This window comes from Chiloscyllium plagiosum, chromosome 21 (assembly GCF_004010195.1).
Source record: "Chiloscyllium plagiosum isolate BGI_BamShark_2017 chromosome 21, ASM401019v2, whole genome shotgun sequence".
Lineage (NCBI taxonomy): Eukaryota > Metazoa > Chordata > Chondrichthyes > Orectolobiformes > Hemiscylliidae > Chiloscyllium > Chiloscyllium plagiosum.
In genome coordinates this window covers 34764757-34792301 of record NC_057730.1, presented here as the reverse complement: position 1 = coordinate 34792301, position 27545 = coordinate 34764757, and the positions used below count along the sequence as shown (strand labels likewise).

The following is a 27545-nucleotide window of genomic DNA, read 5'->3' as shown; positions in this document are numbered from 1 at the left end:
AACAAGTTTATTTTTGAAGGCTTTGAATCAATAAAATCCAGAGGAAATCAGACCATACTGATCACCACCATATTCCACGAATCTTAGCACTGGCTTTTCAACATGCCAAACTTTGATCCCTCTTAAGCATTATAAATTGCTTTTTCTACCATTTTTTAGAGAACAGCGATGTTGTAAGTATGTCCCTGATCTTCAAATCTGTCTCAACTCTTCCTTTTACTAAGGTGTCAGTGGAACCCAATTCAAGTCTGATGACATTTTTCCCTAGAAGATGTTGAATAAATGCAACACTTCATTTCTGTGAACTGTAGCACTGGTTGAGTTGCAGAGTATTTTACAAGCATTCCTTGGCGCTCTCACTTTAATAGCTTCTTCATTGCTTCCAGTCCATTTTTATTTAAGTCTTAAACATATGGAATGATTTCCCCTCAAGAATGAAACAAAAAAACTGCGGATGCTGGAGATCTGAAACAAAAACAAATTGCTGGTAAATCTCTGCAAGTCTGGCAGTATTTGTGGGAAGAAAGCAAAGTTAATGTTTTAAGTCCAGTGACTCCTCTTCATTGAGTTCTGATGAAGAGTCAATGAATTTGATATGTTATCTCTGCTTTCTTCCCACAGATACTGCCAGACCAACTAAGTTTCACTAGCAACTTCTGTTTTCGTCCTCTCAAAAGAACTCTCTTTTTGTTGAACTTTTTATCAATTTTTTTTAGGGTTGCTTGCAGATCATAGCAGTAAAATTGCATACAACATTGAGTGACTTTTGGAGTGGTTTGATGTAAGTTAATCACATTTGGAGAAAGCACCTTCAGTATTTGCTGATATCACTTTTTTTAATGTTACTTGCTGTCAAAATCCTTTGGCTTTTTGCCTTGTTTCAGTAGCTGCCTTTCTAATGTGTACATTTTCCTATGTAAATACACATTATATTGCACCTTGGTCTTGATTCCTTCATGTGGTGTTCCCATGGGACTAGAATTAACCATTCTTGTCTGACTACTGGAATTATAATTTGCTAGCATATACTTTATTAAAAATTAGTAGGAACGCAATGCAGGCACTTACTCAGTGTCTTGAAAAAGCCTTTACCATTGATAATCTGTTTTTATCAAGTTGTTTTTGAACTCTAGCAAGTTTTGTCAGAATTCTTGCCTGAAAGTTTCAAATGAACAACCTTCACGTGTGCCTCCTGAAATCTTGGGCAGGCTACTGCTGTTGGATGGCCTTTACCTTCTGCTGTTGGATGGCCTTTACCTTCTGCTGTAGTTGACTCTAAGATAATTACCAGATTGCTTTCAAACTCTGTCCACGTCGTCTTTGATATTGGCCGCTTCCTGTAAAATTTTGGAAATGTTTTACCCCTGTTGGTATCCAACTAATCTTTATTAATATCCAGATGAATATTTTGTTCACTTTTGTAACAATCTAGTGAACCAGTTCTCTGGTAAAGTTCTTAAACATATTAGACAATTCTACACTAATTTCTTCCCTTTTATTGCGCTATGGATGCTTGGATGCATCATTGGAAGCAGTGTGTAAATTGAAGAAGCTGTAAAAACATTAAGCATAAATTCTGAGTTTTACAAGAAGAAAAGTGTGAAATCAAGCAGGTTTGGCTACCTTTTTAAAACAAAATTACAAATGGAGAATGAATCAGCCACCTGTGAGCTGTTTGTGGCAAAAGCTGTGAAGAATCCATTTATGTCTGAAGATAATGAGTGGAATCGGTGTAGAATATGCATTTCCCTGTCTTACTTCGCACACTACTGCAGAGCTCAGTCATGTTGTCCTGTTGTTTCTCTGCAGGTATTCGCTGTTTGCAGTAGTCAATCATCAGGGAACACTGGAGAGTGGGCACTATACCAGCTTCATTCGACAACACAAGGACCAGTGGTTTAAGTGTGATGATGCAATTATCACCAAGGCTAGCATAAAAGATGTGCTAGACAGTGAAGGGTAGGTATCAATAGATTTCATCTGTAAACTACAGATTAACCACCTTCTCATGCTGTCCTTCCTCCATCTTACTCTCTCCTCCCCCTCTGTCTCCATCTTTTCTGTCCCTCTCTAACTGTCCCATGCCCCCACCATGTGCTTTATAATCCAGTACTCCCTTAAATTTCCAAGCTTACTGTACACTTCCCCTTTCTTTATGAAATTAAATCTAAAAAGTGTTACTAACAGTCTTTTTACAAGCTTGAGCCACTCTTCTGGTTTCAGACTCTGTGTTCAATTTAATATACTTTTGGTAAATGGCACTCTCGATGAATTGCTCCCTCAGCTTTCACTTTTGAGAAAGTAGTTCCAGAATCTTTGGCATTCCTCGAGAGTCAGTTTGGCTTTTTCTGCCATTTGTTCAGTACCCAGGCATCCTTGTTTTTAATGCAACAACCACAATTGTAATTCATGTTCCAAGTATGGCTTTTACTTGTTCTTTAGACATGGTCACTGCCACACTCTTGTGCTTAGTGCCCTATTGTTCTAAAATCCAGTTTGTGAGTAACCTAGTATTTTCATCAATGAAATGTAGCTATAATTGATATTCTCATTGTTATTTTTCTATCTCATTTTGTAATTTTCCTTTCTCATTTGTATTGGTAAACATCAAGTTAATGTCATGTTGCCACAAAAGATCTATCTTGCCAATCTGTCATGAGCTCTCCTTCCGTTTGTTATGCTTGTTCCCTGTTTGTGACTCTTCCAGTATTTACCTGTGATTTCTCTGCCCGTTCCATTCTTTTAATGGATTGTGCATAAAATTTTAAGAAGTGTTTGACTAGATGTTATGTCACTAACTTCTTCATTTATGTGCTTGATATTGTCTGTATGGCATCAGTGGGTGTCTCCCCTTTTACAGAATACTGTGGTTGTTCTTTTGTATATGGTGCATTACTATGTCAATGCAAAAATTTAAGTGTGCAATTTCTTTTGTCTGTAGGTATCTCTTGTTTTATCACAAACAGTTCCTTGAATACGAATAGCCTTATCAGACTGGGGGAAGCCTTCAGAACGATACACAACCTACCTGAAACTCTAAGTACTGTCAGCACTGAGTGAACCTACTTGACACTGATTTTGGTCTGAAGCAGTGAGACTGAACACCTGATGGAATGAGATGGGAGGAGGCATGGGTCATCCTCGCAGCTGCAGCCCGCATGTCCGCAGGGAGGGGGGGGGGGAGGGTGCACATCTCAGCTTCTGTTTCCATGGTGCTTGAGCTCCAGCCGACCAAGTGTACAACAACAATGACAAACCAACCCATTACTATGCGATGGGTCTGAGAGCAAATGGATGGTATTATTGACTTGCAGATACATTTCTGTGGATTTAGATATTGAGTACTGTATGAAACTAGTGGGCATCTATTTTCAGAAAATGGCCATTAAAACTGAATGCAGTACTGAGACAGGTTTTCAGTATGTACGCATTGCCAGAGGACTGCAGATTGATGCAACCCAACAGATCTCTATATCGGGCCCAGGTTTGTTTGCATTCTAGCTGTGTTCTAATTTTTTTTTCCCTGTCAGAGCAAGATTCAGAGCAGCTGTGCCGTAATGAAACTGTACTGAACTTAGTATTTGTTTATTGTACAAACTCTCGTGTTTCGAGATGGCCTTACATCACTGAGTGGTGGAAAAGTCTGTGTTCATGTCTTAAAATACACACACGCACACACCACACACACATGCACATTTGCAGTTTGAATAATGGCCACAGTGACTGCTCTTGATTCTTCCCCTTGATTTATTTTTTAAGTTATGCAGTCTGGGGTATATCAGTAGATCAATGTTTGGGAGCTTTTGCTGTTTTGTCAGAAAGCACGATCCATATGGCAGTCCTAGTGGCCTTCATTGAACGAAACAACGTGATCAGACCAGAGAGCCTAAGATGAGGGAATGCCGATGAAACACAGCCTATTCTGTTCACTTTTAAGATTTGATTCCGTTTTGGTTGCTTTTGGAATGATGATTCACAAGTAATTGAATATTCCATGCGTATATCTCGAGTAAGATAGTATGTTTGAGAGCAGCAGCTGCTGGATAAATTGTTCCACAGTAGCTGGTCCTGTTCATTTTAGAATGCCACACACTGAGAATTGAAGACAAAAATTAATAATTTTTGAGATTAATGAAAATTCATAAAACAGAAGGTTTAGGAAATTATAATTTGTTTAGTATGATCAGCAAGCTTCCTGTTGACTCTGAACAGTTCTTCAGTACGCCATTGGTAATGTATCCCAAGGCATTGTTATCCTTATTGTACCAAATGTCTGAATATCCTGTTGATTTAGCAACTTGAGGCAGAAATGCTTTGTTTTCCATTACTCGCAAGAAGATAGTTTGCTTTTTAAATGTTGCAGTGTTCTTCTGATCTACAATCTTGATAAAACACCATGAGTAGAAGATTGAACAGTCATTGAAATTTTCAAGGACACATGGTATCTCTTTTCCAGTAGCTATAGCTCTCTGTATTGTGATGGCATTCTCAATAGCCACTAATTGTCAAAAAATTAGTGTCAAGAAATGCAAGGCTCTGTGAAACTCTCTAATTTCAGCTTCTAGCAGTTCTGTTCATTCATGTTAGCCAAAGTCAACTTTTCTCTTCTTAAAAAGTTAATATTTTTGAGCTTCAATAGCTGGAAGTTCAATAAGCTTCCACCAAGCTTCATCCAACCAACACGAGCAGTTCAAGAGCAGTTCCAGCTTCCTGTACATTTTTCTTAATTATTTGCTTTTCTTGATAGACGGAGGACAGGCAACAATCATAATTTGTTTTTCTTGTTTATTTTGAGAATGTGTAGCTGCAATTGTCCCAATTTTTTTTAAAGTTAGCATATTTTATTTCTAAATTTGGCTCTGATTTATTTTGGTTCTAGTGTGCATGTTTTCAATTTCATCAAACTCACTGCAGTTTGTCCTTGTTGAAATGTTGAGTTTTTTTGTCAATTCATTGCACTTTATTTTAATATTCTTGAAGTTTGGTCGTGGGATCTTCTAGATTATCTTTGCAGGAATCATTGATATTTTCTAGTTAGAATCCTTTGTACTTGAACTGAATTTGCTTGGGCTGTATAACCTGCTCCAAGCAGTTTGATCCCTTCTTTACTTATGTTTGTGCCATTTGTGTTGCCTTTATGGTGTCGATAGAAAATTTTAATTACTTGTTTACAGACCTGGAGATTGAGCCAGTTGTTTTTTCAGGGTTGTCTGAAGATTATTCTCAAAGGAGGGATATGGCAAATGACATTTGGATCTCCAGTGCATGACAAGTGAACCTATGCAACAGGAAATCCATTATCCCCAAATAAGGCTGCATTCAGACTATGGAAACATATTTTAATTATCCTAATTTTAATGCTGTCATACCACTTAACCTTCCAGTGGTGTCATTACTGCAGTTGAGCACTGCCTCTCTGTTTTTTCTTGTCATCGAAGTAAGGTTTCACAGTGCCTTGCATGACTCTAGACAGACCACTCTCAGCTCTGAATATCAGTGGGCAGAAAAAGTTTTTGAAAGCTGTGTTTCATTTGTGTTTCTTCTTTTCAGATGGGCCTTCTAAGTATTGGGTTTTCTTGTAACTGCAGTGAAGTGTAGAACCTGTGCTGTTTACATGTAGGTGAATGCGGTGTAAGTACCATGTGGGCATTTCAAATGCCAGCCCCTGTGTATAGTGCAGTGTGGCAGAAACTAAGTATTTGGGTATGGCATGTGGAATGTCTACACGGCAGTGTAAGCTACATTTTGAGAATTGTTTTCTCTGTGCATTTGAAGTCAAGTGACAAAATCCCCACTATTGTGGTAAGATATGTTCCCTACAAACATTCCCATCTGTACTTTTTAAATGTTACTGTGAAGTTGTACAATCAATGATTTATACAACAAAGATTAAAAAGGTTACAGATTTCATGCACACATTTGCCTGAAATGATGATGTAATAGCTAATGACTGTCAACTAACTTAGACCTGAAAGCAAAGACAGGATTACAATTTTTATAGTTTTGATAGTCCTGCTATCATTCAAGGACAGCTGCTAACTATTAGCTACAACATCATCCATTCTGGTAATAAGGTTACAGAACCTCCAAAGCTGTCATTGCCAGTGATTTAATTTTTAAACCCAAAAAGGAGAGTTCCTAATCATTGATCTTCAGTCCTGCAATTGTGCAAAAGTCTCAAGCGTGTCACTTGGTCTTCAGAATGTCAGTCAGTCCTGCAATGACTGACTCTCATTCAACTTCAACTGATGTGTAGTTCACCGTAGCAGAATGGATTTAAAAGCAAGAGGAAAGTGAAAACATCCAACTGTAATATGGACTGCTTTCACACACCTTGCCCTCAAGAGGCTGATAACAAAAGAATAGCCTCAGCAGTTTATAGGAGATGTGCTCAGTTCATGAGCTTGGATAATCACAGTGCATTTTGGGAGTTGTTGTCCTTTTTTTTATTTGTGGGTCTTAGTGTTCGATATACAAAAGCTGCTTAAATGAAACTGTTTCCCGGAATGCCAGGTGGTTCAAGTGTATCCCATGTTAAGGGTCATTTGTTAATGCACTGTCCTCAGTATGAAATGTAAGGACTCCCATTTAATATCCTCCGGACAGGGTAATGTATATTTGAAATCAGCCCCCACTGTGTTATTCTAGTTCTCCATTTGTGGTATTGCCTGCAGTACCAATTTCATTTGTAATCTCACTTGATTTTTTTTTCATGTTCTGGAAAAGCAAAATGTCAAAATAAATCATTTGACTATGGGAGAATGCCTGATGTTGTCTTCATATTATGGAGACTTAGTTTTTGTATTGCATTACATAAGTTTCCCTGTGCTGGATTCATGGTTTCTCCTGCAAGGATTAATGTGATGACTTTCCAACTTGCTCTGTCCATATGACGGTTGAATCTTCCCTCCATTCTGGTAGCAGTGAAAATCCTGACAAACTTCCTGCAATGAAGCTAGAATATTTTAGCTGTCAGTTTGCTATCATTTAATTCTGTGTTTTTACTTTGGCAATTTTACTTTGCCTTTTTATTGTGTATATTTCACTGTTGTACTTTATTTCTTACTCTATCATTAACTTTTGGATTTATGCTGTGCTTTCAAAAATCTTCATTTTTCTACTTATCCAAATTTTAGCACTCCAACTTGTGGAAATATCTGATTTGGTATTTCAAATGATCTCCCATTTATGCAGAAAATAAGGGAAACTTTCACTTTCGCCAATTTCATTTCCTGTTTTATTAATACATGAGTTGACCATTCATGTCCCTCACTCTTTCTTTCTTCATTCCCAACATTATTTCCCCCAGCAACATCCCAGGCTATTTGCTTCTCAGTCTTTCTGCCTTCCATTTACAGCACTTGCTATCATTTTCTTAAGTTGCACTGCCACCCCAAAACACTAAAACTAAACTTGTATCTATCATGTTTGCTTCAGGCACTAATACAATAAAGAAAAACAATCATATTAATTGACAATGACATGAGATGTCTTCTCCCCACCTTTCTAAGTCTTGACTAATTTTCGTTTTGTATGCTGATCTTTTGAAATTTCCCACTACCAGGGTAAGCCAACTGACTTAAAGCATGTTGTGGTTCTGTTCGCCGAGCTGGGAATTTGTGTTGCAGACATTTCGTCCCCTGTCTAGGTGACATCCTCTGTGCTTGGGTGCCTCCTGTGAAGTGCTTCTGTGATGTTTCCTCCAGCATTTATATTGATTTGTACCTGCCGCTTCTGGTTGTCAGTTCCAGCTGTCCGCTGCAGTGGTCGGTATATTGGGTCCAGGTCGATGTGCTTATTGATTGAATCTGTGGATGAGTGCCATGCCTCTAGGAATTCCCTGGCTGTTCTTTGTTTGGCTTGTCCTATAATAATAGTGTTGTCCCAGTCGAACTCATGTTGCTTGTCATCCCAATATACTGACCACTGCAGCAAACAGCTGGAACTTACAATCGGAAGCGGCAGATACAAATCACTATAAATGCTGGAGGAAAGATCACAGAAGCGCTTCACAGGAGGCTCCCAAGCACTGAGGATGTCACCTAGACAGGGGACGAAACGTCTGCAACACAAATTCCCAGCTCGGCGAACTGAACCACAACAACGAGCACCCGAGCTACAAATCTTCTCCCAAACTTTGACTTAAAGCATTTTGACTTGTCTGTCGTGTGATTTTCCTATCAGATGTTATATTTCCATTAGTCACCTTCGCAATCCTCTTGTAGAGTTCCCTTTACGAGTGAGTCACCTTAGCAGCAAAACTCTAAAGATTAATCAGCAAATAATTTTTTTAGTATGCAAATCTGAAGATGCATTACTTATCCAATAGGCATAGCAATGCACTCAATATTAATGCTTGAAAGTGGCATGACTAGGTCTGCCTGTCATATTAATACCTTGTCTAGTGACTACCTGCATGACTTCTACTTTTTGTTTCCATAACTGAAGTTTCAGCTTCCTTACAAAAGGGACTGCAGCTAATCTTCACAAATGTATGCAGTGAATGGTGGTATTTATTGGCTATTTGATCCCACAGACAATATATTTTCCAGGACATCATTAGGTGGTAATTAGGAGCAAGAATTTTAGCTAATGTTTCCACATGTCTCAAATCCCATACATGCATTCAATAGGCACAAAGACGTATAGCATCTGCAGATTGGTGAACAACCAAACGGTTTTGCTGCGATGTGGTTCAGTGTATTACTCACCTAAACGATCACGATTGAAACTTCTATTACTGAAGTATTTACAATACAGATGCTTGTCTTATGTGACTCCTGTCCTTTTTTTTTTCTGTGCAAGTTGTCTGTGAAGATGAAGACTGGATCTCTCCATACCTCTCCTCAACTCTACCTGTTGTTTGAAGGGGGTCATGGGCCATATTTTATCTGGATATGAGATGTTAGAGCAGAGTCCTAAATCTTGTGCTTTTTAATGTCAGATTGGGAGGGTGTGTAAGCAGTTTTACTGTGGGACTGCTTTGTGGGAGTCCAGTTGACGTTTAATAGAATAAGTGGTTTAAGCTTAAAGTCATCAATAATTCAAGTGGCACTTCTCCTGGAAACTTTGAGTTTCTTTTAAGCTGGGTTGTGAAGGAGAGCAGATGATCTGAAATGGCTTCTCTTTGTAAACTGTAGCAGAAGGAAGAACTCTTTGGTTAGGAACAGATGGTATCTGGATGCACTGATGAGTTGCTGTGCTTGACGATATCTTTCGTTCTTTATCCGAGAACCTCTGATCTGAGAAGCAATAACTACAAGTTTCAGATGGCTCAGATAATGATGGGTTGGAGGATATACTTTGATTATGGTCATCTCCTTCAACACTCAGTTGCAGTAGTCCATCTGTCAGAAGAAACAATCTCAATATTGCAAAAATAGCAGGCAGCACATTCAAAATCTTTGAAGTTTCCTTCTACCAGGGTAAGCAAAATGACTTAAAAAGTTTTAGCTTGTTTGTTGTGTATTGTTGTTTTTTCCTGTTAGAGATAGAGATATAATATTTCCATTAGCCACCACCTCAGTCCTATGATAAAGTTCTCTTTAGTTTCAGGACTGTGGAAATATCTTGTCACACTATGCATTTAGTTCTGGCAGTTAAATATACACATTTAATAGATTAAAATTGTTCCGTTTAACTATCAGTCCTTTCAAAGGCTCCATTCATATTAATTGCCTGTTTGATCATTTCTGCAGCCCCAGAGATTTTTCTGACTTTAAATTCTAACTTGAACTTTCTCTTCTTTAACTCTGGCCTTATCCATTTAAACTGTTGGGATACCTAACCTCTTTCACTTAACTATATGTGAAAAGCTGTTTGTTCTTGATTTTGTAAGAACTGGCCGGTTGAACTGAGCTAACCAACCTCCAAATATGGTCAATTCCAACTAACTCTGCGAGCCTTCCAGTAGTGCAGCCTGGTTTACCTGCTATGGAATGGACCATTCATCTGATCAATTAAAATATCCCATTTAGAGTTGGAGCACCTGACTCTTATTCTGGGTGAAGTTAACATTATCAAAAATATTTTCCTGACTGCCTCCTGGCCTAGTGCACACTAGCCATGTTTTCATAATCTGATGTAGACTGCAGAAGTTAGAGCTATAATCCACACCCCTTTTAACATAACTAGTCACTACTGTCATCTAACACTTCATTGCTTTAGTATGGAACAGAATCTGTTTTCGCCCTCAGATAGTCTTGCAATTTGACTCGACCTTGTACCTAACTTTCGTGATACAAAGATCCCATGTAGTTCCTTCAAAAGGGGCGTTTCCTCGACTTTGTATTCAGGGTGCAGCCTAACACATAGACTACGTAACTCATTTCATTTACTAAAGATTATTGCTTTCACCTACTGTATATTGTTCCAACCTTTTGAATATTAAGGGTCATTAGCAGTGTTCTGTCAAACCTAAGAATAAGTAAGGATAGCTAAAAGGTCCAATAGTTTACATGTAAACAGAAAGGTTTATTAACATTAATTTTCAGGATCTAGACATGAGCAGCAATTACACAAATTTTCCCTCATTCCCCTTGTTGCCTTGATTTGGTAATGATAAATAACCATCTTAATCAATGAAGTACATATAATGAGAGTGCTTCAGGCATTATAATACTGAATAATGCTGTTCAGGAATTTGAAGATTTTCACCCAGTGAGGAAGCAATAGTGCAAATCCAAGTCAGGGAAGTGCGCTACTGGAGGGAACTTACAAGGTGATGGTATTCCCATGAACCTGCTACCCTTGTGCTTTAGGTGGCCGTGAAGTCCATTTCGAAGAAATTACATGCCAGTAGTGGAGAATATGGATGTTTAAGCTGGTGGATAAGATCCGAAGTGAATTGGTTTGGTTCTGAATGGTGCTAAGCTGCTTTAGTATTAGAAGTGCACCCATTCAGATACCTGAGGAAAGCTTTTTTTTCCCATGATAAAGCCATTTCGTTGATGGAGAGCCTTAAATTCAGGAGGTAAGCCACCAGCTCTAGAGTAACTTTTGCACTCCAGCAGTCACAAGTTGTGTACACACTCTTGCAGAAGGTAATAGTTGCCTTGCACTTTGTTGTGCAAAGGTTATATGCCACCATCTCAAGCCGTTGATTAGATCTTGCTACACATGGGCATCATCTGCTTCATTGAAGGAAAGAAGCTGAGGATATTCTATACAGGCAAACTCTACATTGTTCTAAAAAAGCTAGAACAGAGTATTTAATAAATGGTAAAAAGATAAAAATGGGAGGTACAAAGAACATTGGACTGATGGTCTCAAATCTAGAAACCCAAGCATCCTAGATCTCAAAATGGAAAGCTCTAATTAGACTGACCTGGGTAATTGAGCACCTCCCATAGGTAGGATATACTGACCTTGGGGGTGCAGTGTAGATTTACCAGAATGATGCTTTAAACAGCATAAGTTACATTCAAGAGAGATTACACAAATTTGATTTTTATTCCATGGAATTTGAAGATAAAGGATCAAGTATTATGAGGAAAACCAATTCTTGATGATCTATATTTTGATTATGGAAAGTCTAGGACTCCCTGACTGAAGATTACAAACAAACTCTTCAGTGTGCAATTAAGGAACACTCCTCCATACCAAAGGTGGTAAAGATTTGGAATTCTCTTCTGTAAATGGCATTGGATGTTAATTAATTATCAATTTCAAATTTGGTTGCAATAAATATATCTAAAAACATGAAGGATATGAGGTAAAAGTGAGTGTATGGCGTTTAGTTTCAAAACTGACTCAATGAGCTAAATGACCTGCTCCTGTTTTAATACCTTAATTCTGTTGGCACCTGGATGACCCCCACATCTACATCTCCAATTGCTGTGTGCTCTTCCTGCACTCTTCAGACCCCTGTCATCTTTTATTCCTCCCTGATGGTCAGGTTGACAATGACTGGTGGGTTTCCCACCATTCTATATTTCGCTATACAACAGAAAGCAAACGGGAGCTAAGAGTATAAGAAATAGATTGTATTGAGAGGATGGATGGACAATATTTTGTGGAGGACTACAGAAGATGTCAAAAAGATGAGAATCAGCATTATTGAAAGAGGATTCTCGAGAGAGTACTGGACGGTACTGGCCAGAGTTGTTGTACAGGAGATGAGTGGGAAGATCTGAATCACAGTATTGATATTTTGAATAAAGCCTGCTGTATACCTGTTCTGTTCTGATGAATATTTGTACTACTGTGATCAAAGATTAGTGTTCACCCTTTTGCTCAGCTACTCGATGGCTTCCAACTATACTTGCTTCTTCTCAAAAGCTGGTCTCTTGAAGATAAGGGAAGACTTTTTCCAATGTACGTTTTAAGTATTGAGGCTTTCAGTCGGGTAAAGGTTGTGATCATTCCCACAGACTCAAACTGGTTTGGAAGCCCAGATATGAAATGCAGATTCCATGGCAGAGTTTAAAACCGAGAGGTTAATCCACTTCACTATCTGCAGTTTTAGAACTTGCTGGTCACCTCTTCCATTGTTCTCTTGTGCCTTTTAAATTTCTGTTGCAAATAAAATTAAGAATGTAATTACTGACCTTTTGAGGGTGTATTCGTCTTGTGGATGGACTCAGTGCTGCAGGTGGAAGGAACCCACTTCTTGACACAGCAAGCTAACAGCATCAGAAATACACAAGTAACAACACAGAGACCCGCTGCCAGAGTCACAAACAGGAGGATGTTGGAATGATCTTCATGTGAGAGACAGTGTCTCAGAGTAGTTTGGGTATCCTCCTTTGAGTTTGTGATCCCTTCAAAATGAGGGAGAAGTATAATCAGTTCCAGAAATTAAATGGAGCCAGACATGAGAGATGCACTGATACATCGAACAATCTTTCATGCTTAATTTACACTAAAGACCTGGCCTCCCATTCTGCCAGGGCAGTTTAAATTGGGTGTTTGAGAACTCTGCTCAATTTTTCTATGATGTAATTTGGGTTTTTAAGATACAGTTAGTGTACAGTTAGTCTTCTGAATCTTTGTATATGAGGAGGAGATAATAACTTGTGAAACTCTGGGCACTTAGGGTCAAGTTTAAGCTAATTTCAGACAGAAAGACTACCTTAAATTTGACATCTCAGAGAGCTTTGAAACTTTAGTTGGGTTTAGACATTTAAAGGTGTTTTCATGTTTTTTACTATGATTTTATGATGACCTTTTTCACTGTTACAATTTGAGTTCTGCTGTCTTTGACTTTAAAGAACTAATAACTGCTGTTACCCTCATGCTATCTTGGAGAGTTAGCCTGGATAACGTACTCATGTAATCTAGATGAGAGAGAGTTTTTTGTCTGAGTGCAGCAATATCTTTGTCTCCAACGAGGCCTATGTTCACACCTCAACTGTAGATTAGATTAGATTACATTACAGTGTGGAAACAGGCTCTTCGGCCCAACGAGTCCACACCGACCCGCCGAAGCGCAACCAACCCATGCCCCTACATTTACCCCTTACCTAACACTACGGGCAATTTGGCATGGCCAATTCCCCTGACCTGCACATCTTTGGACTGTGGGAGGAAACCGGAGCACCCGGAGGAAACCCACGCAGACACGGGGAGAATGTGCAAACTCCACACAGTCGCCTGAGGCAGGAATTGAACCCGGGTCTCAGGCGCTGTGAGGCAGCAGTGCTAACCACTGTGCCACTGTGTACTGAAGGTACTGTGACTAAACTCTGCCAAGTGTTCTGTCTTCCAGCCAAATACTAAGCCTGAAGTCTGTTGCTATGGCTGCAATATAGAGATTATAGTGCCCTTCCAAACAATTGCAAGGAATATCTACAACATATCTAATTTGCTGTTTATGATTGAGGTAAAGGACAGATACCCTGTTTGCCTAAAGCTATTGCTTCTTATGGAGGAAAGAGACTGTAGCTGGAGGGGATATAGTATATTTAACATTGTGGAATCAATAGGTCAATTCTTCACTATCAGCTGTGAAGACATGGTGAGCTGGCTAGCTACTTGCGTTTGTCTTTCGTTCCTGCCTGAACTTGAAAGTAACACTTAATTTAGTGCTCCTCTTTCCATTTGACTAATGACTTGCCTAAGTGCCAGTTGCTGAGCTGATCTGAGTCCTCGGATAATGCGTCCTGCAATGTGAAAGACTATATGTTACTACAATCTGTCACTGATATGAAGAAGAAACTGCACTAAATGAAATGGACACCCTGCTGGTTACAAAGCAATTCCAATACAATGTCACAAACACATTAAGAACAAATTGTGTATATGGTAGAGCTGTTTAACAATATGGAGGGGAATATACAAAAGATACTAAGTTGATATTTGCTGGATGGTGGCACCACACCTTTAAATTCTGTGTCCTACATGCTCCCTTTTGGCAACAGAACAAGATATCATGCTGTCATGCTGCTTATAAGGCCTTCACCTGCCTAGTTCTCCAACTGACTAGGCACAGCCTTGGCCTTCAGGCTAAATACAGTTAAAGACATGATGCACTTAGCAATCTCTGCAGTCAGATGCACTTTGCCAGGTGTTGGACATGATGGCAGTACCAAATTGCAGAAAAGCTCTCATATCCCAAGTAAATAATTTTAGGACGGGCCTACAAAATGGCCTTCATCTTTTATACAGTGGAAGACAGTCAGGAGATAAACATTGCCCTTGCTCTTGCCCTGTGCAGCTTTATGCAGAAGAGAGAAATGGTGATGTCTTCTTTCATTCTTCCCAGGGAATTAAAGGAAACAGCAGTGCAAAGGGCAGTTGACTTAGCTTGGTGGATGTCTGCAAACTATTTCCTTTTTGTCCTAGGAACAGAACTTGACATGATTTGAGCTTACTGCCATCTCCACCTGTTACATGGTACCTCTGCAAGAGGTTGCATTTCTGCTCAGCAAACAGTCACCATTCTTTTCTACACTTACCAAAGCAGGGACATCCAGGACTTAATCACTGGGTTAGGCTGCCAACCATAGTTCAGAAATTTCAATCCACCTTGCTGGTAAGGACTGTCATAGCATAAAAAAACAAAATGCTGGAGAAACTCAGCAGGTCTGGCAGCATCTGTGGAAAGAGAAACAGTGTTAACGTTTTGAGTTATGTTTAACTCCTTTTGGAACTGAAGGAGGTTGGAAAATTATGGGTTTTTTTCTCTGTTGATAGAGCAGATAGAGGAGCGAGTAGAACAGATAGCCATGGTTCCTAGATCAAAAGGCAAAGGGAGTGCTAAAAATCCAGAAGAAATATCATTGTAGAATGGGTGCTAATGGTTCATGTGGATACTTGAAACAGATTTGCTTTGCTGAGAGCAGACCTATGCAAACAACAATTGTTTTGAGGGGGGTGAGAAGATGTGAAGGAGGAGAAGAAGGTGATGTAATCAAGATGGAGGACTGTTCATGCCTGAAGTTATTGAACACAATGTCTTGCAGGCTGTGAAGTGCCTGTGTGGTTGTTCCACATGTGTTGAGCTTCACTGGAGCACTGCAGCAGGCCTAAGACAAAGTATTAGCATGACAGCAAGACGGTGTATTGAAGTGGCAAGTATTCGGAAGATTGGTATTATTAAGGACAGAGGGGAGGTCTACAAAGGGATCACCCAGTGAGACCAAACCTAGAGGTGTTTGAATTGAGAGCAAATGCAATAAATCAAATACCAAGGAATACAATTAAACCATTGCTTCCCCTGGAAATGATGCCTCAGACAAAAGGAGGTGAAAGGACAAGTTTTGCACTTTGTGATTTACATGGGGTGAGGTGATGGAGGAGAGAAGTGTTAGTAGTGTGCTCTGGTATTGCTAAGGGCACAGTCCCTGTGGAATATTGACAAGGAATGGGGGTGGTGTGATATTTGGTGGCATTCTGCTGGCAGTGGTAGCACTGAACTTTAATTGTGGAGATTTGAAGCTTCCAAGTGGAAAGAAAAGACCAGAGGAAACATTATTGGAGGGGAAGCAGTAGAGACAAGTGCAGGAAATGGGTCCAGCATAGCTGAGGGCCCTGTCTACAATAGTTGGGGGAATCTTTGGTTGAGGAAAATGAAAACATTTCAAAGGCACCCATGTGAAAAGTTGGCATGACTGGAACAGATGAGATGGAGTAACAAGGAGAATGAAAAGGAGTTCTTACAGGACGGTGAGAGAATTGATGGGTTTGTAATAGATACTTGTGGTCAGCCTATTCCCTGAAATGGAAACAGAAGCCAAGGCAGATAAGGGAATAATCCAAGATGGATCAGGTGACAGGGAGAAGGCTGGAAATTGGAAGAAAAAATTGAATTCCTCCAATTCTGGACAAGAGAAGGAAGCAGCACCAATAATCCTATCAGAGAAACAGTTGTGAGAGGGGCCCTGGGTAAGACCAGAACAAGGAATATACTGCATATTCCACAAAGAGATAACATAAGTGGGACCCATGGTCACACCTTTGACCTAGAGAAAGTGAGATGAACTAAATGGGAAATGTTCAAAAGTGTAGGTGAGCTCAGCCTGGCAAAGAATGGCAGTAGTAGATGGATGGACCGCCTAGGAAGAAGTAGAGAGACTTCCCAGTAGAGACTGGGAATGGACATGTTATGGCATTACATGCCCATGGTGAAGAATGGTCTGTGTATTCTGGTGTGATGACCTCTACCTTGCAGATGCTGAATTCTATCTCTCAGATACTTCCTTCTATTTTCCCTTGAACCCTGACCTCACTACTGAACACCAAACTGTTTCCACGATTGTCAATGACCTCAGCTCCTCTGGAGGTCTCTGCTCGACAGCTTTCCATTTCATAGCTTCCCAACTCCATACCACCTTTCCAAAATCCACCATCAGGACTGTCCAGGAAGATCCATCCTTCAACAAAATTATTTGGCAAGATATTTGCTTGAAGGTATTATTTTTATGTATGAGAAATCAGGCCAGAGTTAGGTGGGAGCGGGTTAGGGGATATTTCAACATATGTGTAGTTGATGCTATGAATGTGAATGTGTATGGACCATAGTATGCATTCATGCTCAACTTTCCCAGCATCATAAAATCATGGGTTCAAATGCTTTTGTTACAACTCATCATTCTTCAAAATGACACTGCATTGGGTTGGGATGTAAAATCAGAACCAAAGTGAAAGCATCCTCTCAATTTCTTACTCTTGTTTCATGAAAATTTAGTGGAATCCAGTGTGATAAAAGTAGCATTCCATCTAATTCGGCTACATGTCTTATTCTTCTGTCCTATCAGGTTTACTAAACTATAATCCAAAGGCAGTGCATGATCAAGTAGCATGTCTGCTCTCTCACTGATGCGCGTGTGTGTGTGTGTGTAAAGGGACAGGGCCAGGGACATGATAATGAAAAGAAACTGTAATTTAACACTCAAACATGTCTGTTGAGTGCAATTGGTTGTAGAGTTACTATAGTGCTAGAAGACCATGAGAGGGCCAACTGGTGATGAGTTTAACCCGAGGGTCACCATGCTTCATGTGAGAGGTGAGATTGAAAGTAGGGCATCAGCCAGTGCGGAAATTTAAACCTACGCTGTTGGTTTCATGCTGCATTACGAACAGCCATTCAGCCAACTGAGCTAATTGGCTATATGGAAATCATAAAACAGCTGGAAAAGTCTGATTGTCCACTGCGTGAATACAATACTCAAGTACTCAAGATAGATATATGTGCAGTACAGTCCTGTGCAGAAAAAGACACTTTGTGATAGCCAACATAATCATGGACGTTACTGATCCTGATTATGTACTCATTACCCTTAGAATAACTAATGACAAGATAATTTGTTACCAATTTCTTACCATAGCAAATTTCTGAGCATTGTTGAGGATGTTGCCCACACACATCTGAGCACTTGATGCAGTTGCGCAGCAGTTTGTCCCAATAAAATCCCGCAGCTTCATTGCAGCTCCAAATATCTGATTTTTAAAAAAAAAACTTCAGTTAGTGGTGAGCATTAAACTGTTTGCCTGTGAAAGGCAAGCAAGTCGACTTGTATTTTCCATAGATCATTCACTGCTACAGACATAATAAATAATTTTTTAAAAATTGAGGGGAAGACAGAGGAGGAGAGTTTCATTTCTGTCCGGGCAGTTATCGATTGGAGCGAATCTCCATCCCATTCATTTCAACAGAATAAAAATCAGGTAAATTTAACTTGTTTCCATTCAATTACTAATCAGGTAGATGAGGGTAAAATTCTTTATAACCGTTATAGGTATCAGGTTAGCATTTAGGCACTGGGGCTTTCTTCACTGGATAAACATTGACATTTGGTTAATATAATCTTTAAAATGAATAGATTATGTTTAGTTGGATAGGATGGATAAATTGGGGGAAAATTATGTTCATTACAAAAATGATTCGATTCTAAGGATGGGTGGCATTTAATTTCAGGGAATCGTGACCTCTGGAATGGATTGCTGTGTCTGATAGGTATGGATTCACTCCTGTTTAGTAAGAGCACTGAGCAAGTCCTGTAGAATTCGGAATATTAGAATTGGCTTTATCATCACATAATCATACCCATTGTATAAGTACGAATGAGTGGCTATACTTAGTGTTTTATTAGGATTGAGGAAGAATTCGCGGGTGGCACAGTGGTTAGCACTGCTGCCTCACGGCGCCAGAGACCCGGGTTCAATGCCCGCCTCAGGGGACTGACTGTGGAGTTTGCACGTTCTCCCCGTGTCTGCGTCGGTTTCCTCCGGGTGCTCCGGTTTCCTCCCATAGTCCAAAAACCTGCAGGTCAGGCTAAATTGCCCGTAGTGTTAGGTAAGGGCGGTGTGGACTTGTTGGGCCGAAGGGCCTGTTTCCACACTGTAATGTAAACATCAAGAATTTGGCCTGAAGTGTTTTCCCCCTCCAATTTTTTTTCCACTTCTCCCAGGACTCTGCGTGATTCATGTGGGGCGGGTTAGATTGGTGCAGCCTGTAGGCACGTCAACTGGCTTTCGTTTTCCTGTCTCTTTATTATCTTGCTTCTAATTGGGTCCTGCTGATGGAATTCTACCTGGATTGAGGATACAAATCGGGTTAGAAATGGCCAGATTTGATCTGGAGCCTGCTGATGTTGGCTTTCTTACTTTGGTATTGAAGGAAGGAATATTTTTAGTCTTGTCTTCAAACGAAAATGCTGTTTACAGGCTTCAAAAACAGGTAGTGAAAGGATACAAACCACAGTACGTCTTGCACCCACTATGCCGGTTATGCCCACAATTCGTACATTTGGCGCATTGTCGTAGGAGACCATCCCAGAATTCATCGTCTGGACAGCCGTTCATCCTCTTTCAATAAGAGGACGGTGGAGCCTTTAAAATAAATTAAGATTATTTTGTGTTTAGATTAAGTTTCATTGATAAAGCCTTTCACATCCTCAACATTCCAAATAGCGCAACAAATTAATTGCAAAGCTTGTTTTGCAGGAAAAATCAGCAGTCAATGAGATGGTTGGCCATTTAATCTGACTCGTGATGGTGTTCAACTCGTTGATTTGCAGTGGATAGATAAAGGGAATGCAATGCATTATTGAAGGTTTCTGATTAGGAGACTTGGTTACAAAAGAGATGGCTCGTTCTGTTAAACAGAATGTATTATTGGGAAACGGTTGAAATGAGTAATTCTAAATGACTGTGTTTATAGATTGACAATATTAAGTTAATATAGTCTCCAATAGGTGCCTTGGGCACCTTTTTTTTAATTTCATGTATATGTTTTGGAAATAGGCACGAGGAATTATGTTGAAATATATCAATGTTTGGAGGCATTACAAGCAATGAAAGAAGTGTGAAAATTTCAATAAGACACAGATGGGTTGCAGAGTGGGAAGAGATGTGACACCCAAAGTGTGAAGTATCACATTTTGGAATATGACAATTACTTATTTTAGGAAGGAATTTATAAAGCATTGAATCTGTTTAAAGAATTTGGGATAAGGGTAGGGAAATAAGATTAGACCATTCCAGGTAAAGAGACAGTGTGCGTGCAAAGAAATGAATGGTATCCTTTGTGTTTTTAATTTGTATTTAATTCTGAAATAAAGACAAAACTTATGAATGTGGAATAGTAATCATAATGAATTCCAAATACAGCAAGCAACCTACATAATATATTTTTGGACATGTATTAGTTTAAAATAGATCACACTTTGATCTTGCTAGGTACAGGAAGGACAAACTTGAGTATTTAAGATGACACTTTTATCATTAATGTGAAATAGTTTCAACTTTGGCTTGATGCTTCACTTTTGTAGATAAATGTTGCAGGTTCCAGCTCATTGAAGTCACCTTGAAAGAAATGAACAGGAATTGTTGCTTTGGCTGGCATCGCTTACAGAACACCGAGACCTTTATATTTAGGTGAAATCCCAAGTGGGAGTAAAACGGGGAGTTGTACCTGCCTGATAGGCTAATCATGGTCTGTTGATATGTTGAGAGATAGTTACACAAAATCTCCAACAGCCAATAATACTGCTTTCAATCTATTTGTTTTTATCACTTTATATTTGCATTGGATTCAAATGTGGATTGGTTTAACTTGCTAAGCATCATATTACTTTCATGAAAATAGCACCATTGCATAATTTGTTTTAAGCTTGCAGATCTTTGTATTAAATTTTAAACTGCATTCAGCTGATTGATAGCTATGAATGTTGTATGTTATTCTTGTATGTAAAAATACCCTCATCAAGCCATGCATTTTCCACTAATTTGTTTTAGAATTTCATTCCATGGCTTGCCAATTTTTTTGGCAGATTAGGTTAGATTATATCTCAAACACTTTCATGAATTTATGTCATGTCCTGTCTTTGACCCACCTTTTCAGTGCCTGAACTTAGTAAAATATCCATCCCTATCCAGGTAGGTGCAAGGGGGGGCAGCAGATTGAAATAATGGAAATTCAGCTGTGCCATATTTCTTGTCACTTAACCCCATCTTCTGTTCGAGGATGCCTATTATCCCCTTTTAAATTCTGTACTTGTAGCTCTAAAAAGGAGTCTGATGTTGCTAACCTTCCAGGTTTGACCTTGGTATTCCAGAGATTGAAGTATAATTTTCTGGATACTGCTGCAAGGAGAAAATTAAAAATCTCACCATGCCAGGTTATAGTCCAACAGGTTTGTTTGGAAGCACTAGCTTTTGGACTGCTGCTCCTTCATCAGGTAGCTAGTGCTTCCAAATAAACCTGTTGGACTATAGCCTGGTGTTGTGACTTTTAACTTTCTCCACCCCAGTTCAACAGTCGTGCCTCCACATCATGGCCAGGAGAAAAGTCTTAGGGATGTTAAAAAAATACTTTCTTTTGAATGCCTTTGCAATTAATTTCGAAAGTATGAGGCTGTTTGACTGAAAGTCGAGAACTACTGAATTGTTTGAACATCTGTTTGTTTTCCTGGAATTTGAAAGTAGAACTACATGGAATGGTTCTGTTGGATGACCAATTACACAAAGGTAGTTGGGCTGAAAAATTTAGGAATATGCCTGGCTGGAGTTCCAAATGGAGGTCTCTTTGCAGAGGTTGGTTCATTCACTCCAAAATGTTGCCATTCACAAGACCCAGACTGTGAACACACTGTCCAGAGGAAGCTTTACTCAGCATCTAATCTTTGGACTTGGCCTGGGATTGCTTGCCATTGTGGTTTGGAAGGAACTTATCCAAGCATCTAACTCATGCCATACCCGATCTGGTGAGGTGGTGAACAAGAAACTATATTGTGCTTACATTGGTTTGTTTTTCTAGGCTGCAAGGGCACTTGACCACACTATAATCCTGAATTCCCTATGTAGGCCAACACAAATTGTCATTTTAATGAGAGATAGTTACACAAAATCTCCAACAGCCAATAATGCTGCTTTCAATCAATTCACTTTTGTCATTTTATATTTGCATTGGATTCAAATGGATTGATGGATTGATTTAACTTGCTAAGCATCATATTGTTTTCATGTAAATAGCAGCATTGCATAATTCTTTTTAAGCTTGCACATCTTTCTAGTAAATTCTAAACTGCATTCAGCTGATTGACAGCTATAAATCTTATTTTGTTTTGTTCTTGTATCAGAGCCTACATGTTTAAATTGTGCCCAGCAAGAAGAAAAATTAGATGGGATGTTGTTTTGTTCCAACATGTGTAGTTGCTGATGTAAATGTCTGATCTTGCTGTTGGTATTTTCCTGCTAATCTCCTCATTAAACATGGCTGCACAAGTTCACAGAAAAATAGAATAATCTGCATAGTAATTTTGAGAAGCCTACAATTACAGTGGGAAACTTGACAAGGAAGGATGTAGCATATGTAACTAACTTTTAAATGTCCCCATTTATTCGGCATTTGCTACTGTTGAAGATAAACTTGAATTATTCAAAGCGCCTTGATAACCTATCCTTCATCTTTACACTCCCATTATTTTCTATTCTGAACATAACTACTTAACAGGTTTCTTTGATACTGAGTAGCTCATTAGGTGTGAATCCTGAAATTCAGACTCCAACAAGACTTGATGATAATACAAAATAACCAGACATCTTGAAAACTAATAAGATTCATATATTTTCCTCTTGTTATTTTTGAAGTTCATCGACTGAGATTGAGGCAATATTACTTAGTTTCCAGAAAAAAAAAGGAATCCAAGTGTGGAGCCTGTAACCTCCCATAAATTTGCACTTCCTTTGACATGCTATCTGCTTTTGAAACCCAAGCTTTGAACTATGTAATCATCACAGCTTTGCATATTACAGCTTTGCATAACCTAATCATACTTGCTGAATTTTTTAATATGGTTTAATTTGGCCTTGCATTCTGAGTTTTCACAAATAACTTATTGCTTTATGATGTCATTTCAATCATTATTATACCAACCTTGCCTTTCAGCGATATAAATAAAATAGGTTCTTGTTAACATGATAAACTAAACAAATTCTTGAAGCTCTATATGGCAAGACGAAATAAAATGGACTCTAAGAATTTGAAAGACTCATTACAACAATACCTATATTTTTAAAATAAGTGTTTTTTTTAGTTCAGTGATTTTGAGAATGCTACTGATCATTTTTATTCTAAGTTTCTCTGATTTATAGGTTTTAGATTTAAATGCACTTTATCTATTGGTATCATTCTGACTTTATGGTTTAGGGTTTATGCAGGTAAATGATTGTCAGTGATCAAGAGAATTTCTACTCATTTTGAGTTAAGATCACAACAACATCTATTGTAAAGTAATTAAGTAATTCAAGCTGGTTCCATTTGTTTTGCTAAGAGGAACAACCAAAGTAATAATTTGTAGGAGAAATTATGCCATGGATCATTTAGTCTAGATGTATTATCTGCTTTGTTTTCCAGGTTTACATTTGGCAAAAGGAGAATGCTTCATACCATTACAGTCAATGTAAACAAATAAACAAAAGAGGGTTTTCATGAAAATATGATTAATATGTCTTGGGATCACCTTCAGTCTGTAGTTCAAGTAAAAAGCTCACAAGGCCACTCAAAATCCAGTGATAAGTAATAAATACACCTTGTTATCGCCACATTCAACTTGAAACATATCCATAAAAGATAAATGGGATAGAGAATTGCTGTTTTAAATGGTTGTTAGTAAGCCAAAGAGATGAAAGAAAAAAATTCATCTGAGGGTTTTTTTTTTATCAAGAAGTAAGAATGTGTGACTGATAAATAACAATTAAAGATGGTTTTAGCTATGTTTTCTGCATCTTGTTAATGAGCAATTAATTGTGGAAGAAAAATTATCATTGCTAAGTGAGAAATTCCATTTTAATTCCAAAGTGTGCTTATGGAGCCTGGGATTCACTTTACTCAGATTCTATTCCTGAGCACATTGCAATTGACATTCATACAATAATTCTGTTGTAATAAATGTATTAGTATGTCTGTGTCAGACTGCACACTTGCGGCAATAGTGACTCCTGTTTTTGTTGTTCACTGTTTAGATGTGTGGTTAGGTAGTTGCTATATATCTGGATTGAACTTGGATGCAACAAAAATGCTTTAGGATGGGTGCCCCCACCTCCCTCTGGTCTTATTGTAGGAACTTCCTAGATAGCTACCTTAATCCAAGTATGCGTCACTAACTTCTGAAGCCAACTGGTTTTGGGTTATATTAGTGTTTGCAATTGAGACTGTCTGGGAATAGAAAGTACTATGGAATCTTTCAAAGTGCTACCTACCCAGATTTCTTCTGTGATTTTCCTCTCTCCCATTTTCTTTTGGTGGCTACAATTAACTGTGCCCCTTACTTAATACATCAATTCTTTACTTTTCTACTGGAGTTTTATTTCTTTCACACTGTGCAGTATATCTATTTCCTTTCTTAACTTTCACTAACGAAAGAAATATCCAAATAACTTAGGTTGTTCAAATGCATCCTGTAGAACAGAAACAAAGCAAACTGAAAGCACTTGAGTCCAACAACATTCTTGGAGAGAAACCGAGTTAATGTTTCAATGTGACCTTTCCACAAACACTAGATATATTTGTACTGATCAGATATTTCATTATATACATGGCCTTTTAAATGCAGTCAGTGAAACCTTCTCACAGCAAAGTACTGAAATCCTTGGTAGTGTGGAGGAGGCACGGTTCAGTGAGACAGCTGTATTGAAATAAAACAAAATCAAAATCCCAGTGAGATAGTGCAAACTTGTTTTAAAGAAATTTTGTGGAGAGGGAATCTAGGAGTTGAAATGGATCCCTTGAAAAATGGTTAAATGCTGTTTTCTTAACATTTTTATACACTGATAATGTGCTCAAGAACTTTATACATTTGGATATGGTACTCACGTTCTCTCGGTTCCAGGTGGTTATCCTCTGCTGTTTCTTAGTACATTTGCCTGTGTCAATCAGAATGTGAAACTTCTCGTTTTAACAGAAGGAAGAACTTCCAGGGGCTTTCCCTGATCATCTTACAGCAAATTTTGAGAGACTGAATTGAAATGCAAGTACTGTATGATAAATTTGCACGCATTTATTAGTCATTTAACTACTTTGTAAAGGTTTCAAACTTTTGTAGTACTATTTCTGACAATTGCAGACACAAACCAAGTCTGGTCAACTGAAAATGCCAGAAACAGTTTGACTTGTGTGAACAGAATTTAATTTTACTTCAATGGTTCAATAAGCTGTAATCTTTATTCTTACCCATTGTTGTTGCTCTCCTGAAGTTGAAACAAGCTCTTGAATACCCAAAAAGAAGTACAAGCCTGCTTCCCTTTCATCGAAGGATAACCAGTAAATGTGGCTCGGGATGCACATCAATAACCCACCAGTGTAGGAGGAACGAGCAAAGGGCTAAGTTCACTTTGAGCCACTCAGGAAAAGAGGTGAGGGAGACAAGAGATGTGAAGAAGGTGATTAGGGTAGTAACTCCAACTGCTCACATTCTTGTCTGGGATGCCAGAAATGCCCTTATTGCACAGTTAACTTCAGTTACACCCTTGCATCCATGCCACTAGCAAATGCAATGGCTACTCTCAGCTCTCAGATCCTATTTGCTCAGTGTTGCTGATGCAACACAGTTTGCAATCACAGCCACCTCTTCAGCTTCTCCCCCCACATTGATTCATATAACTTCACAACTTCGCTGTTACCATAAAAAAAAAACTTTGTGGGCCATTTATCAAAAATTCTTCAAGGATGGACAAGAAGGATAAAAGAAGGTGGTGGTGCGTTGTTTTGCAGACTAGAGGCCTATGACCAGCATTGTTCCAGAAGAATTGGTACTGGGTCCACTGCTTTTTGCCATTTATATAAATGATTTGGATGAGAATATAGGAGGCGTGATTAATAAGTTTGCAGATGACACCAAAATTGGATAGTGAAGTCATCTAAGATAAGAGATCTTAATCAATTGGATCAATGTGCTGAGGAGTAGCAGGTGGAGGTTAATTTGGGAAAATGCAAGATATTGCATTTTGATAATATGAAGAAGGACAGGACTGGTATAATTAATGTTAGGGTTCTGGGTGATGGTGTACAACAAGGAGACCTAGGGTTTCAGGTACATCATTCTTTGGAGGCTGCGTCACAGGTAGACAGGATGGTTAAGAAGGCATGCTTGCCTTCGTTGCTCAGACTTGTAAGTACAGGAGTTGGGATGCCAAATTGAGGTTGTACAGGATTTTGGTGAGCCTGATGAAAGTTTCTGACCTAAAATGTCAACTCCCCTGCTCCTTTGATACTACTTGACCTGCTGTGCTTTTTCCAGCTCCACACTTTATTAACTCTGACTTTCCAGCCATCTGCAGTCTTCACTATCTGCAGGATAGTGGTGAGGCCTCCTCAGGAGTATTGTGTGCAGTCTGGTTGCCCTGTTATTGGAAGGATATTAAACTAGAGGGCACTTAAAAAAAAGTTTACCTGGATGTTGCCGAGAATGGAGGAATTGAGATCTAAAGAATAGATTGGAAAGACTGGGCTTTTTTCACTGGAGTGCGGAGGAGGTTGGGTGATGCTATTGAGATTTATAAAATTGAGTGGCATAGAGAAGATGAATGTCAAGGGTCTTTTCCCTAGGGTGAGTGAGTTCTGGGACCTCTGCTCTTTGTGATTTTTATAAATGACTTGGATGAGGAAGTGGAAGGATGGGTTAGTAAGTTTGCTGATGACACAAAGCTTGGTGGAGTGATGGATAGTATGGAGGGCAGTTATAGGTTGCAGTGGGACATTGACAGAATGCAGAACTGGGCTGATAGGTGGCAGATGGAGTTCAACCTGGAAAAGGGTGAAGTGTTCATTTAGGAAGGTTGAATTTGAACACAGAATACAGGGTTAAAGGCAGGATTCTTGGTAGTGTGGAGGAACAGAGGGATTTTGGGGTCCATATCCATAGATCTCTCAAAGTTGCCACCCAGGTCAATAAAGTTGTTAAGGCATATGGTGTGTTGGCTTTCATTAGAAGGGGGATTAAATTCAAGAGCTGCAAGGTTATTTTGCAGCCCTGGTTGGACCACACTTGGAATATTGTGTTCAGTTCTGATCACCTCATTATAGAAAACATGTGGAAGCAGAGGAGATTTACCAGAATCCTGCCTGGACTGGAGGGCATGTCTTATGAAGAAAGGTTAAGGGACCTGGGGCTTTTCTCATTGGAGCAAAGAAGAATGAGAGGTGACTTGATAGAGGCATACAAGATGATGAGAGGCAGAGATAGAATGGATAGCCAGAGACTACTTCCCATGGTGGAAATGTCTATCACAGGGCATTATTTTAAGGTAATTGGAGGAAGGTTTAGGGGAGATATCAGAAGTAGATGTTTTACTCCATTGCTGGCAGTACATTCCATGCACCCACCACTGAGTAGAGTCAGCTACATTAGGGACATTTAAGCAACTCTTGGATAGGCACATGGATGATAGTACATTGAAGGGTATGCAAGTTAGTCTGATCTTAGAGTAGGATAGAAGCCAGCGCAACATAGAGAGCTGAAGGGCCTGTACTGTGCTATACTGTCCTATGTTCCATGTTCAAGCTAGAGGGCATATTTTTAAGGTGAGAAGAGAGAAATTTTAAAAGGGCATAAAGGGCAATTTCTTGGTTGAGTGGTTTGTGTGTGGAATGAACTGCCAGAGAC

The 27545-nt window shown here is 39.1% G+C and overlaps 2 protein-coding genes across 8 annotated transcripts in view; one reads left to right on the top strand and one right to left on the bottom strand.

Annotated features, from left to right (window-relative positions):
* Positions 1–6613, top strand: part of usp22 (ubiquitin specific peptidase 22) — a 128149-nt gene extending 121536 nt beyond the window's left edge. For all 5 annotated transcript variants that reach the window (XM_043711780.1, XM_043711781.1, XM_043711784.1 and 2 more), the window contains 2 exons: positions 1810–1959; positions 2942–6613. In XM_043711780.1, coding sequence (XP_043567715.1) covers positions 1810–1959; positions 2942–2984 — 193 coding nt within the window. In that variant the 3' untranslated portion in view covers positions 2985–6613. The remainder of the gene's footprint in view (positions 1–1809; positions 1960–2941) is intronic.
* A 2162-nt stretch (positions 6614–8775) lies between these two features.
* Positions 8776–25451, bottom strand: LOC122560749 (tumor necrosis factor receptor superfamily member 13B). 3 transcript variants are annotated; one of them, XR_006314800.1, is made up of 7 exons: positions 25115–25451; positions 24758–24807; positions 19140–19272; positions 17764–17880; positions 14898–15036; positions 12549–12761; positions 8776–9347 (listed from the first exon to the last, which is right to left on the bottom strand). XR_006314800.1 is itself a non-coding variant. In XM_043711778.1 (7 exons), exons 3-7 carry the CDS (start codon positions 19224–19226, stop codon positions 9037–9039), a joined length of 774 nt encoding a protein of 257 aa, XP_043567713.1. In that variant the 5' UTR covers positions 19227–19272; positions 24758–24807; positions 25115–25338; the 3' UTR covers positions 8776–9036. The 3 variants fall into 3 exon arrangements, 2 of the variants coding, with proteins under 2 accessions (XP_043567713.1, XP_043567714.1); XM_043711778.1 differs by lacking the exon at positions 14898–15036 and adding an exon at positions 14057–14102 and having other exon boundaries at positions 25115–25338; XM_043711779.1 differs by lacking the exon at positions 14898–15036 and having other exon boundaries at positions 25115–25152.
* Between the last annotated feature and the right edge of the window lie 2094 nt (positions 25452–27545).

Excerpts from the sequence above, each read along its gene's own strand:
- LOC122560749 (XM_043711778.1), bottom strand. The coding sequence starts at position 19,226 with ATGAATTCTGGGATGGTCTCCTACGACAATGCGCCAAATGTACGAATT. Across the intron at positions 14,103-17,763 it reads ATGCTCAGAAATTTGCTATG|GACGCATTATCCGAGGACTC; the intron begins GTAAGAAATTGG and ends TTCACATTGCAG. Across the intron at positions 9,348-12,548 it reads GACGAATACACCCTCAAAAG|ATGGACTACTGCAACTGAGT; the intron begins GTCAGTAATTAC and ends TTCTTCTGACAG.